Source organism: Salvelinus alpinus, chromosome 30 (assembly GCF_045679555.1).
Source record: "Salvelinus alpinus chromosome 30, SLU_Salpinus.1, whole genome shotgun sequence".
NCBI classification, from domain to species: domain Eukaryota; kingdom Metazoa; phylum Chordata; class Actinopteri; order Salmoniformes; family Salmonidae; genus Salvelinus; species Salvelinus alpinus.
Genome location: NC_092115.1, coordinates 16485954 through 16500300, shown reverse-complemented (window position 1 = coordinate 16500300; position 14347 = coordinate 16485954). Strand labels below are relative to the sequence as shown.

The 14347-nt window shown below is 42.3% G+C and overlaps 1 protein-coding gene across 6 annotated transcripts in view; it reads right to left on the bottom strand.

The window, feature by feature from the left end:
* LOC139560559 (retinol-binding protein 1-like) overlaps positions 1–14347 on the bottom strand; it is a 38654-nt gene that overhangs the window by 23735 nt on the left and 572 nt on the right. For 3 of the 6 annotated variants that reach the window (XM_071377439.1, XM_071377441.1, XM_071377440.1), the window contains exons 2-5: positions 13265–13410; positions 12077–12260; positions 10150–10235; positions 7285–9031 (exon numbers count right to left, since the gene is read on the bottom strand). In XM_071377439.1, coding sequence (XP_071233540.1) covers positions 8616–9031; positions 10150–10235; positions 12077–12260; positions 13265–13373 — 795 coding nt within the window. In that variant the 5' untranslated portion in view covers positions 13374–13410 and the 3' untranslated portion in view covers positions 7285–8615. Of the gene's footprint in view, positions 1–7284; positions 9032–10149; positions 10236–12076; positions 12261–13264; positions 13411–14347 lie in introns of those variants that run through there. The other 3 variants (XM_071377442.1, XM_071377444.1, XM_071377443.1) reach the window with 2 other exon arrangements.

The window sequence follows — 14347 nt, the reverse complement described above, 5'->3', positions numbered from 1 at the left end:
AACGCAGCCCGCGACGCGGTTATGCGACTGCAGAATGTCCCAGGTTTGTGTCTGTCTAGATCCCTGCTGTTTGTTGTTTTCAATCTTCCCTGTGACCTGCCCTGTCTGGAACTGCGAGGAGAAACAGCATAACCTACGTTGCTAGCTACCATGACAAAGACCAAAGCCAGCGGGAGTACCGTTGAGGACAGTGGTGTCTCTCTATCACAGATGAAGTATATTTTAAACTAACAAAAAGAGATCTACAGGCAGTTGTTACAACAACAAGAAAATAGAAAGTGTTTTGTCCAAATACTGGTGGATTCAGCTAATAAAAGAATGGACGACCTGACCAGAGAGGTCCAGGACCTGAAGAACAGTTTGCAGTTCTTCCAGGGTCAGCTCAATGAGTTGAAACAGGAGAATGGCAAGATGACAGCAATTTGTAAGTCATTGAGAGAGGACATCAGTTCTGTGTGTGAATCCATGATAACAATGACGGATAAATCTCGAGGGACAATCAAGACGGAACAACATGGTTGTTGACGGAATTGCAGAATCTCCACGAGACCTAAACGGAGTCTGAGGACAAAGTGAGGGAAATTATCTCTAAGACATTGAAGATGGACCACAGGAAGATTGAGGTGGAGCGCGCCCACAGGACTGGAAAACACACCACCGGCCCAGGTGATAGACCCAGGTGATAGACCCAGGCCGATAGTGGTCAAGTTCCTGAGGTTCAAGGACAAGTTAGCTGTTCTGAAAAGAGCCAAGAACTTAAGAGGAACGTATACCGTCCTCAACAAGATTTTCCAGAATGTGCGCGCCAGAAGAGGAAATCCCAGCCATGAAAGCTGCCAGAGTGTGTGGGGACATTACATCTGCTATGACAGGCTCATTGTCCACCCTCTCTCCCAGAAGCCTGGAAGGGATGAGAGCCAAGCCTATGGGTTTGTAGCTTCAACCACGCAGCACACACACCAATTGATTAATGGACTGCGGAATATATATATTTTTCTCTTGCTTTGTTTGCTTATTTCCATATTATGTCAATCTCTGATAAGCTACCCAGGAAAGGTCTGAAAACAGCCCATAATAATGTTTGTAGCTTTAGAAATAAGGTTCATGAAATCAATAACTTGCTAACGTCAGATAACATTCATATATTAGTAATTTCTGATACTCACTTAGAAAATTCATTTGATGATACATCCGTAGCAATACAAGAATATAACATCTATAGAAGAGACAGAAATGCTTATGGTCAAGGTGTTGCTGTATATATTCAGAGCCATATCACTGTAATGCTTAGAGAATATCTTATGTCAAGTGTTATTGAAGTGTTGTGGTTGCAGGTTCACTTGGCACATCTAATGCCTTTTCTTTTGGGGTGTTGCTATAGACAACCAAGTGCAAACAGTTAGTATCTAAATAATGTGTGTGAAACGCATGATAGTGTATATGATGTAAACAGAGCATTCTACTTTCTTGAGGAGCTGAATATTGACTGGTTGTGATCAAGCTGTCTGCTCAAGAGGAAGCTTCTCACTGTAACCAGTGCCTGTCATCTGGTTCAGGTTATTAATCAACCTACCAGGGTGTTTACAAACACTACAGAAACAAGATCATCCACATGTATCGATGATATTTTTACTAATACTGTAGAACTTTACTCTAAAGCTGTATCCGTACACATTGGATGCAGTGATCACAATATAGTGGCTATATCCAGGAAAGCCAAAGTTCCAACAGCTGGGCCCAAAATAGTCTATAAGAGATCATACAAAAGATTTTGCTGTGACTCTTATGTGGATGATGTTAAAAATATTTGTTGGTCTGATGTGATTATTGAGGAGCATCCAGACACTGCACTTGATGAATTTATGAAATTGCTTCTTCCAATTATTGATAAACATGCACCTGTTAAGAAACAGACTGTTAGAACTGTTAAGGCTCCATGGATTGATGAGGAATTGAAAAACTGCATGGTTGAAAGAGATGGAGCAAAGGGAGTGGTTAATAAGCCTGGTTGCACATCTGACTGGCTGACTTACTGCAAATGATGTGACTAAACTCAACAAAAATAAGAAACTGTGTTAGGAAGCTAAGATCAATGATATAAAGAATGTTGGAAAAAAACTTGTACTTTAAATGAAATGGTCAGAAAGACAAATTCAACTCATCTTTCATCGAATCAGAATGCTTATTCATCACAAAACCATTTGATGTTGCCAATTATTTTAATGATTACTTCATTGGCAAAGTGGGCAAACTTAGGCAGGAAATGCCAACAACGAACAGTGAGCCATTGTATTCATGCATAAAAAAACAAATAAAGAAAAAGCATTGCAAAGTTTGAATTTTGTAAAGTTAATGTGGGAGAGGTGGAAAAATTGTTATTGATCAATGAGAAACCTCCTGGCATTGACAACTTAGATGGAAAGCTACTGATGATGGTAGCTGACTCTATAGCCACTCCTATCTGTCATATATTTAATCTGAGCCTTGAGGAAAGTCTTTGTTCTCAGGCCTTCGGGGAAGCCGTTAGTAATTCCGCAACCCAACAGTGGTAAAGAGGCCTTTACTGGTTCTAACAGCAGACCTATCAGCTTGCTGCCAGCTCTTAGCAAACTGTTGGAAAAAATGGTGTTTGACCAAATATAATGCTATTTCTCTGTAAACAAATTAACGACAGACTTTCAGCATGCTTAGAGAAGGGCACACTCAACATGTACTGCACTGACGCAAATGACTGATGATTGGTTGAAAGAAATTGTTAATAAGATGATTGTGGGAACTGTACTGTTAGATTTCCGTGCAGCCTTTGTTGAACAAATTGAGGAGACTAAATTACTTGGCGTTACCTTAGATTATAAACGGTCAAGGTCAAAACATAGATTCAATGGTTGCAAAGATGGGGAGAGGTCTAGCCGTAATAAAGAGATGCTCTGCTTTTTTGACACCACACTCCAAAAAGCAAGTCCTACAGGCTCTAGTTTTGTCTAATCTCGATTATTGTCCAGTCGTGTGGTCGAGTGCTGCAAGGAAAGACCTAGTTAAGCTGCAGCTGGCCCAGAACAGAACTGCATGTCTTGCTCTTTGTTGTAATCAGAGGGCTGATATAAATGCTATGCATACCAGTCTCTCTTGGTTAAGAGTTGAGGAGAGACTGACTTGTGCCGTGGCGGAGATCTTTGTGGGCTATACTCGGCCTTGTCTCAGGATGGTAAGTTGGTGGTTGAAGGTATCCCTCTAGGGGTGTGGGGGCTGTGCTTTGGCAAAGTGGGTGGGGTTATATCCTGCCTGTTTGGCCCTGTCCGGGGGAATCATCGGATGGGGCCGCAGTGTCTCCTGACCCCTCCTGTCTCAGCCTCCAGTATTTATGCTGCAGTAGTTTGTGTCGGGGGGCTAGGGTCAGTCTGTTATATCTGGAGTACTTCTCCTGTCTTATCCGGTGTCCTGTGTGAATTTAAGTATGCTCTCTCTAATTCTCTCTTTCTTTCTCTCTCTCGGAGGACCTGAGCCCTAGGATCATACCTCAGGACTACCTGGCATGATGACTCCTTGCTGTCCCCAGTCCACCTGGCCGTGCTGCTGCTCCAGTTTCAACTGTTCTGCCTGCGGCTATGGAACCCTGACCTGTTCACCGGACGTGCTACCTGTCCCAGACCTGCTGTTTTCAACTCTCTAGAGACAGCATGAGCGGTAGAGATACTCTCAATGATCGGCTATGAAAAGCCAACTGACATTTACTCCTGAGGTGCTGACTTGTTGCACCCTCGACAACTACTGTGATTATTATTATTTGACCATGCTGGTCATTTATGAACATTTGAACATCTTGGCCATGTTCTGTTATAATCTCCACCCGGCACAGCCAGAAGAGGACTGGCCACCCCTCATAGCCTGGTTCCTCTCTAGGTTTCTTCCTAGGATTTGGCCTTTCTAGGGAGTTTTTCCTAGCCACCGTGCTTCTACACCTGTATTGCTTGCTGTTTGGGGTTTTAGGCAGGGTTTCTGTACAGCACTTTGATATATCAGCTGATGTAAGAAGGGCTATATAAATACATTTGATTTGACTACATCACTTATTTTATAAAAAAACATGAATGTGTTGTAAATCCCAAATTGTTTGCATAGTCAATTTACACACAGCTCTGACACACACACACACACTTACCCCACCAGACATGCCACCAGGGGTCTTTTTACAGTCCCCAAATCCAGAACAAATTCAAGAAAGCGTACAGATTTATGTAGAGCCATTATTGCATGGAACTCTGTTCCATCTCATATTGCTCAAATGAACAGCAAACCTTGTTTCAAAAAACAGATTAAGCAACGCCTCTCCCCTATTTGACCTAGATAGTTGTATTGACATGTAGGCTGTGTGCGCCTTTAAAAAAAATAGGACTAAATGCAGTAAAGTAGTCTACATGTTGGATAAAAAATGTCAGGATATCATGAGAAAGCATGCAGTTTATTAAGCTACAGATGAAATACGTTCTGATGAACTTCACAAGGTGGTGAAAGTGCAGTGTCAGCCAATGCTCCTTTCAATAAATATGCAGTTGATGCTCCTTTCAATAAATATGGAGGGTCTTATTCTGCTGAAATGATGCTTGGCTGACATTTGACAAATAAAAATAATCTGGTGCTTTTGTGAATAATGATATCATCATGTAGTAGGCTATACCTGGGTCGACAGGTAGCCTAGTGGTTAGAGCGTTGGGCCAGTAACCGAAAGGTTGCTGGATTGAATCCCAGCAAGGTAAAATTCTGTCATTCTGCCCCTGAACAAGGCAGTTAAAACACTGTGCCTTGGTAGGCTGTGATTGTAAATAAGAATTTATCCTTGACTGACTTGCCTAGTTAAAGGTCAGAGGTAAAAAAAAATGTAAATAAATACCTGCACTGTATCTGCAACCTGTTGGCTAGAGCGCACGTGCCAATACCAGAGTGGGCACATTTGCTATACCTATGTAAAACATGTTGTGACAAAACCATCAGTAGGCCTAGAGTTGAAAATGTGATGGAAACCCATTGCTTTGGATTTTTTATTCGGTACATGTGAATTTAAGCTCAACATTTATTTTTTTATGTGCACAGACTTTTATTTGCAACAAGTGAATGATAGAAAACACAACTCTGATGGAACAATGCACCAGGGTTTCCCTTAGCCTGTGGAAAAGTCAATAAATAGAATTGTAGCAGGCCAAATTGTCCTGGAGAGGCTGTCTATCATAGCCTACGCCCCAAATTGTCCTGGAGAGGCTGTCTATCATAGCCTACGCCCCAAATTGTCCTATAGAGGCTGTCTATCATAGCCTACGCCCCAAATTGTCCTGGAGAGGCTGTCTATCATAGCCTACGCCCCAAATTGTCCTGGAGAGGCTGTCTATCATAGCCTACGCCCCAAATTGTCCTGGAGAGGCTGTCTATCATAGCCTACGCCCCAAATTGTCCTGGAGAGGCTGTCTATCATAACCTACGCCCCAAATTCGCGCTTCAGAACCATTCTCTCACGCATTGTGTGCACATGAGCCTGCTGCTTAGGAGAGACCGAGCGAGAGAGGAGCCTTGGCCTAGGCCACTGTTGATTGTGAAGATAGATGGCTTTTTCATTGAAGTAAAACAAAAGTTAGAGGAAAAAGAGTACACCTATAGTGAAAAGTCTACAAGGGGAATTTAATATAAGTTTTAATATTGTAGATGAAGATGAGAAGAACGTTGGCATGGCCAAATACAGGCTACAGTGGCAACTCCCTATTCAGGTAGGATGCAATTTTGAAACTTAAATGTATTTCTAATAACTTGTTTTATCCTTATTATTGTATATCATTTATTATTAAGCCTATTTATTTATAGAACACTTTTTTTTATTTTTTTTTAATACGCAAAACCTGTTTTGTTTAATTCTGTTGAGACATTTTCATTGGCTAAATGACATTTTATTTGTCTTTTTAATTGTGTGCTCCGTATTTAGTTTAAGCTAGGTTATAAGTAGGTCTGTATATGATATGATTCTATTTCTGTAATTTGTTGTGTATGGTACGTACTTGCCTTTGTTGGTAATTACTGCAATAAGGTTTAAACCAGTTCGCAATTGTTGTATTTCATTCAGTTGAGCCATTTTCTTAGGCCAAATTAAATTCCAACTGTTATGTTGTGTTTGCTGCAATATAATGGCCTGTTTTTACTTTATATTCCCTATAAACAATGGCTTGACTTTTGATATTACACTCAAGTTTACAAACTTTTGTGAAGGTTTGGTGTGGTTATTATTAAGCTTTAGCTACTGCAAGCCTATGATATGAAGGCAGTGTGCACCGTTGCTACAACTGACTCGGACAGTTGAACTTGAGGTGAGGAAGAATGTTTCAGGCCTACCAGTGATGAAACATGATGGGAGAGTGAGCTCCTCTGTGGTGGTCGGTGAACACTCAACCTTCTGGCCCATAGACCTGCGTGGCATCGACTGTGCCACAAAATCATGCTGAAGTCTATATCCACGTTCATAAACACAGGGTTGCTACATTTGTTATTTGTGGGCGTAAACATTATTGGAAATATTTTTACGTTGGGGCGGGGGTGCATTTTATTTTATTTTTTATAAATTTTATCCCATTTTCTCCCCAATTTTCGTGGTATCCAATCGCTAGTAATTACTATCTTGTCTCATCGCTACAACTCCCGTACGGGCTCGGGAGAGACGAAGATCGAAAGCCATGCGTCCTCCGAAGCACAACCCAACCAAGCCGCACTGCTTCTTAACACAGCGCGCCTCCAACCCGGAAGCCAGCCGCACCAATGTGTCGGAGGAAACACCGTGTACCTGGCCCCCTTGGTTAGCGCGCACTGCGCCCGTCCCGCCACAGGAGTCGCTGGAGCGCGATGAGACAAGGATATCCCTACCGGCCAAACCCTCCCTAACCCGGACGACGCTATGCCAATTGTGCGTCGCCCCACGGACCTCCCGGTCGCGGCCGGCTGCGACAGAGCCTGGGCGCGTGGCGCAGTTAGCACTGCGATGCAGTGCCCTAGACCACTGCGCCACCCGGGAGGTGCATTTTTTAATTTTTATGACACCATAAATTGTACAACTCTGCTAATTCGATTAGGCATAGCCGTGTTTTAAACTGAACAACCACTGTCTTGACATTTGCATTTGCACAGTGGCCATATAAAACGGTGCTAAGTGTTGGCCTATCGGTAACATAAACCACGTTTCCATCCACAGTTTTTATGCGAATAAAGTCATACTGTATAAAAAAAAAAAAGTAATGACAGCCGTGATGGAAACAGAACGTTTCGGTACAATTTTATTAATACCGACAAATAGTTTGTTCATTCGACATGGTGGGTGGGATCTTTTTGTATCCGCAAAATTAATTATGCAAGGAATGTGGAGGAAATATCAAACATATCACACTTTCACAAAATGCATGTAGACATGGCTAAAGGTCAATCAGATTTGTGAACATAATCCCTAGCTGTGTATTGCCGCTTTCCATGTTGACTGTTGTCTGTAGCTTGTGAGGTGTGGAAACACTTTGTTGCTTTTATGAATTTTGTTCTATGTTGCTCTGTCTGTATGCTACGTCTTGCTTGTCCTATGTTGCTCTGTCTGTATGCTACGTCTTGCTTGTCCTATGTTGCTGTCTGTATGCTACGTCTTGCTTGTCCTATGTTGCTCTGTCTGTATGCTACGTCTTGCTTGTCCTATGTCGCTCTGTCTGTATGCTATGTCTTGCTTGTCCTATGTTGCTCTGCGTGTGCTCACTGCTCAATGATTGTCTATATTGTAATTGTTTTTAATAATCTGCCCAGGGACTGCGGTTGAAAATTAGCCGGCTGGCTAAAACCGGCACTTTTACTGAAACGTTGATTAATGTGCACTGTCCCTGTAAAAATAAAATAAACTTACACTTAAATGCCTTTATGTGCAAATAGTGATATCATCACATCGAAGTAAACTTGGAGTGGCGTGTGGTCCGGTCCCCCCACTACGACTCGAGAAAGCATACAGTTTATTAGGCTACAGTTATGATGAGCTTCACATGGTGTTGAAAGTGCACGGTGATGAGCTTGATGGTCATTTCCAATAAATATCGAGGATATTATTCTGGTGACATGATGATCGATGCTTGACTGCCTTTTGACAAATACAAATATTCTCGCTCTTATCCATAATAATCTGATCATGTAGACTAGCCAACCAGCACATACCCGGACTGTATCTGCGGGCTGTTGGGGGTGATGATGTCATCTCTTCCAAAACAGATTACATGTCAGCAATAGTTTAGGAGCATCCTAAACTAGTCCAGCTTACTACAATCCACCACGTCAATCACAATTCTCATCTGGTCTCTCTAGTCATCTGCACTGCTGCACAAATGTCTTTGCTGTTACATCAAGTTTGCCAACATTAACAAATGTGTATAAATCTGCTTATAAAAAAGGCAACCACTGATGGCAAAACATTGTGCGTGTGGTGTGCCACATATTCAACTGAGATGACAGAAGTGAACTAGTTATGGGCCACATGGCCTGTTCTTGCAAAGTCAGTAGATGTATCTGCTATTGGCACATCATATGCTTGCTTCCATCAATGAAGGCCAATGGCAGTCTCTCAGTCAATCATCCAGAGTTTTCACAGGCATCTCTGTCTGCTTGGTAAGCGGCCTCAATAGCACATCCTTATTCTTCAACTCACTATCCCCGGTATAGAGGTTGTGCTGGTGGATATACTTGATGACAGAATCTGGGAGGAGGTACTTGACACTGAGGCCTCGTCTCAAGGCCCGCCGGACCTCCGTGGCGCTGGTCTCGTTGCGGACCCACTCGCGCACCAGGAAGATGTTTTGCCAATGGCGTGACAGTGTCTCCGACTCGTGCACGTCGCGCTCAGGCTCCAGGCCCCCCCGGCTGACACAGACCAGGCCGAAGCGGCCCGCCACCTCCTCCACGTGGTCGTCCAGCCACAGGCCCGGCACCTTGAAGGTGTCCAGGAAGTCAGCTCCGCACAGCAGCTTCAGCCTGGGAGAGGAGCCTGAGAGAGGGCCAAGAAAAGGAAGCGTTGGTGAATGGCGGCCTTCACACTGATGTCTCCCCTGCTCTCCACCCAAGAGAGATTTGGATGTGGCCATCATGTTGAAGTAAACATGAAAGCCATGGTTTTAATTGGTTTGCTGAGAGTTAGTTATTCATTTGTTTTGCCAATTTCTTTATTTCTACTGCGGTAAACCATGTAATCCATCCCTCACTAGAATGAGCCATTTTCTTCATAAATATAGGTGTTAACCAGATGTAACCCCAAGCCAGCTGACCACCAACACAGTACGACGTAACTGAGCATTCGGATTTCATCCCTAAATCCATTTAATTCAATATTGTATTTTCCGTGGCACAAACCTTCCGAACCGAAATGCGCGTGAACAAAAGCTAATGATCTTTATCTGCGTTCGCTAGCACTGCAGTGTAATAACACAGGCACACTATAGTGCCAATGTGGAGGTTTATAATTAATAGAGGATGATTGCTGTTTATTATCTATGCATAGTCACTTTACCCCTACCTACATGTACAAATTACCTCCACTAACCAGTGCCCCCGCACATAGCCTCGTTATTGTTATTTTATTGTGTTACTTTTTATTATTCTTTTTACTTCATAAATATTTTCTGAACTCTTTTTCTTGAACTGCATTGTTGGTTAAGGGCTTGTAAGTAAGCATTTCTCAGTAAGGTATACACCTGTTGTATTGGGTGCATGTGACTAATACAATTTGATTTGCAGCTCAGTTGGTGCCGAGAGAGAGGCCCAGTTCCATTTCAGTCCACTTCCCATAAAAGTCCCATAAAACAGAATTGTGTTGAGTGTTGAAGGCCAATTTCAACTGTTGTTAAATACGTCTCATGTGGTTGTTCAAGTGTGAGTACAGCTTATTTGATTTGTTCTTTCAACTACTTTTATAGTTGATTGATAACATCAAAATACTACTTGGATCACCATGGGCCCACAAAGGGACAGGTAAAGAGCAGCACGCGGCTCCAGAGCCACACGTTGCAGAACCCTGACCTATCCAATCCTTTTAGATCTTTGAACATAAAAGGAGAAGGGGCTAGAATGGGCCCATGCTACAGAGTGCAAGGTCAAGGAGGGTCTTACTTGTGATATGATGGGAGTTTGTGGTTGGACCACTGTCCTTCCCTGTGCCCTCTTGGTACTGCTTCAGTATCCGACCATAATGGTACCTGCCAGCAGGACAACGCAAAGGGAGACACAAATAAACATATGACAACCGCAAAGAAAACCAATAAAGAAATATGCTGTTGAGAGCAAAAGCCTCTTACAGATGTTCTAGAAGATTTGTGTTTTGGGTTACGTGATCCCATAGGTTTCAACAGCCCTGCTCCAATGTGGACAACAGGCCACTTCATGGCTTTAATCAGCTCCCCTTGTTGCGCAAACGCAGCTTAAGAGTGCAGACAGCTCGCTCAACAAGGGAATTTGTCAGAGCAGAGGGGACAAGGAGAGGGTTGTATAATGCATCACAGCACTTCAGCTGGGAACAGCACTTCAGCTGCGTGTGCATTTATGTTTGTATGTGTGGGTGTGTGTGTTTACATTTGCATGGGTGCACATAGTCGTTGAGTACATATAACTAAATGCGTGTCATGTTTATGTGTAACCCTAAATGAAAGGTTGCTGGTCCATTTATGTGACTTGTAAATCAAATCAATAGTGAGTGCCATTGTGGGAGATAAACACTCAATATCCCACGCATGTAAAGTGGAGGTAACTTTCTGTATGTATAGTTTCAACTGGTTGATCAATATCAAATGCAACTGTGTCCCACATCCACTTAATCACTATGGCAACAGGTTACAATAGCAACAAACTCAGCCAGCAGCAAGGGATCTGACCCCAGTAAAGACTCAGACCTGGCATGGGCCCCATGTTGCTGCAATATCCCTGGAATCTCTGGCATCGCAGCCTTAAATCTGAGGTGGTTTCTGGCACAAAGAACATTTGGCATGGAGCAGCAACAGAGGGGATTTTTACCCAGGGAGCTCTATTGCGAACAGGCTTGTGGTGCGGGAAGAGGAGATTCTATGGAGCGCTAACGGCTAATGAAGAGCTAAAGAATGAGGGCTGGGAAGTACAACATGGGAGGACATAAACCAAGGCTCCGGACCAGTGTACACCTGGTATTACAATGTTATTGGATGTTGTTCATATTCAGTAGAATTGGATGTTTATGGACACGTGTAGAATAGAGTACATGCATTGTGATCGGATCTGATGGACCACAACAGTCATGTAAATGTAGTTGTAACGGTCCTCAGATGAAGTGGGAAATTCTGATCATGAACGTGGACAGTCGAGGCATGATGTGACACATCATGTTGGGAGACATTTTAATACAGGGTGTGGATGCAAACTAAGCCTTTAATGAGATTGTCTAAATCATTTGTGATAGGATTATCAAAGTTATTTTTAATGTCAGGTCTAGACGGGATCTGTCTGGCTGAAAAGGAGGATGAAGCTCTGACTGGCAGGTTCAATTAAGTCTTTCTGCATGCTGAGATGCTTTACAAAGGGAATTAGACATTTTTACAACATGATATTATTTCATGAATAAAGTGGAGCTGAATTGAAGGATTTTGCTAAGTAAAACCCTATTATTGTAAATCAAAAACATCCAGTAAAAGATACCATGGTTAGTTTAAGGTATTGACCACTTGTAAACACTAATGTTTGAGGTGGAATCCTGACCTATCAGATCTTAGATAAAAGCTCTGAATCGTATTGTGTTATTTTTAACAAAAACACTTAAAGTTATGAAAGGGTTACACTCAGCGGCTAACTTGCATAGTGACGACTGTGGTGCACATGACCAGTGGCATCACAAGGCAATGCTGATTCCACAAAATCTCTAATAACATACATCTTTTTTTAGTGTTCATCAAAGCAGTAATAAACTTCTCAAAACATTTCTTCAGAGAGAAGCCATTTTGGGGCTGTGATATACTAGTAGTTACTTAATCAATTAGTTTAAAGGTTGAAACTGTGAAAATGTGTGACTCCACACCTCATTGTGACCACTGTCTCTGTCCAGTCGGGCTGCTGGCTCTCCCAATCGTCAACGGAGACCCAGTCTGAACTCTGCAGTGCCAGCCTCGCCATAGCGATGCGGTGCTTGGCCAACACCAGGCCCTGCTTGACATAGCCGTCACTCACCGGAGACACAATCCCGCCCACAACCTGAAACTGACCTGAAAGGGGGTAATTCATTGGTTGATGAGACTCTTGATCCTCCCCACTCTCTGACATTGGGCAGATTGGATTATACTGAGTCACGGGGCACCGGTCTATGGCCCGTGATGTGAATGGGCAAAAGCAGTGACTGAGGAGCACCCTTCTCAAATCTAACAGTAATCTGCGCCGCTCGGTCATGTTGTCAACAAGGAAGCATGGTGCATCATCCAGAAACATACAACATATCTTTTCCATAAAAATATGTTTGAAAATGTTAAAATAGTTTTCATTGAGGGCACCTAAAGCATTTTTATCTAAAGCAATCACTTTTGCATGTGAAAACACAGAATCTTACTCATTACTCGACGTACTTAATTTACGTCACTTTTGTTTTGAGCCGACTTCACCGTGGGTTTCGAACAGGGCACCTGGCTCACGCCCAGGAGGCAGCCTGGTTCCAGAATGAATGCAATTAACTTTCACCCGGTGCAAAACACACCTAATTGAATCCCCTCAATGCTATATTGTCTTCCTTATTGCACCAGAAACGGCTACGACCGATCACAAGGCTATGGGATTAAGGCCAAGTCTACAACATGGGAAAATATAACAAAGCTTTAGTCACCACGCAATATAATACTATACAGCTTATTCTGTACAATGTTCACATTCTCACAGGTCAGCTGACATCTTATGCCCCCAGGGTCCATAGGAAAATAAGAACAATATTTATTCCAACTGTTTATTTGGTCTATATAAATAGACTGAATGTGTAGGCTCATGTCAAGGCACAAGGTGTAAAGTAGTGTGCAAGGAAGGCACAGCTCTATCTGTACAGATTACTATTGATACTTAACCACAATGTAAATGCTCCTGAAAGCTTCACAGAAACCCTTTGGGGGACTTCTACCTTCCACTGTCCCGTGATCACACTGACGAAATAAACAGACAGGTGCATAATACAAGTCTAGGAGGCAACACGAACATAGCAAATTAATATAGGGTCTCTATGGTGCACGACCTGTCTGGTGCAGGTGATCCCTGGCCAGCTCGAACAGCCGCATGTGCTGGTTGGTGATGGGGTTGAAGGAGCCGCAGGCCAGGAGGACCAGCGGAATACGGGCAGACATCTTTGTTCCCTCAAACCATGGTCACCCCCACAGAACACTGAAAAACAGTAGAACACAGGATTAGAGATGAATGGGAAATGTATTCAATAATAACAGCAATGCTGAGAATATACTGTAGCAATGCCTGAATAAATGGAATACTTGATGCAGATTATCTCTCATAGGTGGTCAAAGTACTGAAGGGCTTAAATTGACATTAAAGAGGTTTACCAGTGTGGTCAAAATTTGTGGTATGAATCATGGTAACTATGTGATATTTGGCTTATTGAGGAAGTAGCTATATAGAATTTAGCAATATTGAATTGGAGTGTGACCAGTGGTGGAAAAAGTACCAGATTGTCATCCTTGGGTAAAAGTATGATACCTTAATAGAAAATACCTCAAGTAAAAGTCACCTTGTAAAATACTACTTGAGTAAAAAGTATTTGGTTTTAAATATACTTAAGTATCAAAAGTAAATGTAATTGATCAAATATACTTAAGTATCAAAAGCAAAAGTATAACTAATTTCCATTTACTTATATTAAGCAAAACAGACACCACCATTATCTTTTTTTACAGATAGCCAGGGGCACCCTCCAACAGATATAATTTACAAATGAAGCATTTGTGTTTGTTTAGTGAGTCCGCCAGATCAGAGGCAGAAGGGATGACCAGGGATGTGCTCTTGATAAGTGCGGGAATTTGACTATTTTCCTGTCCTACTAAGCATTCAAATTGTAACAAGTACTTTTGGGTCGTAGGAAAACTGTGTGGAGTAAAAAGTACAATATTTTCGTCAGGAATGTAGAAGTAAAAATAGTCAAAAATATAACTAGTAAAGTACAGATACCCCAAACAACTACTTAAGTAGTACTTTAAAGTATTTGTACTTAAGTACTTTACACCACTGAGTGTGACATAACTACATACAAGGTACAACATTTTCTAACGAAAACTACGGAACGCGTCAAAAAACATTGATAAAACACTTA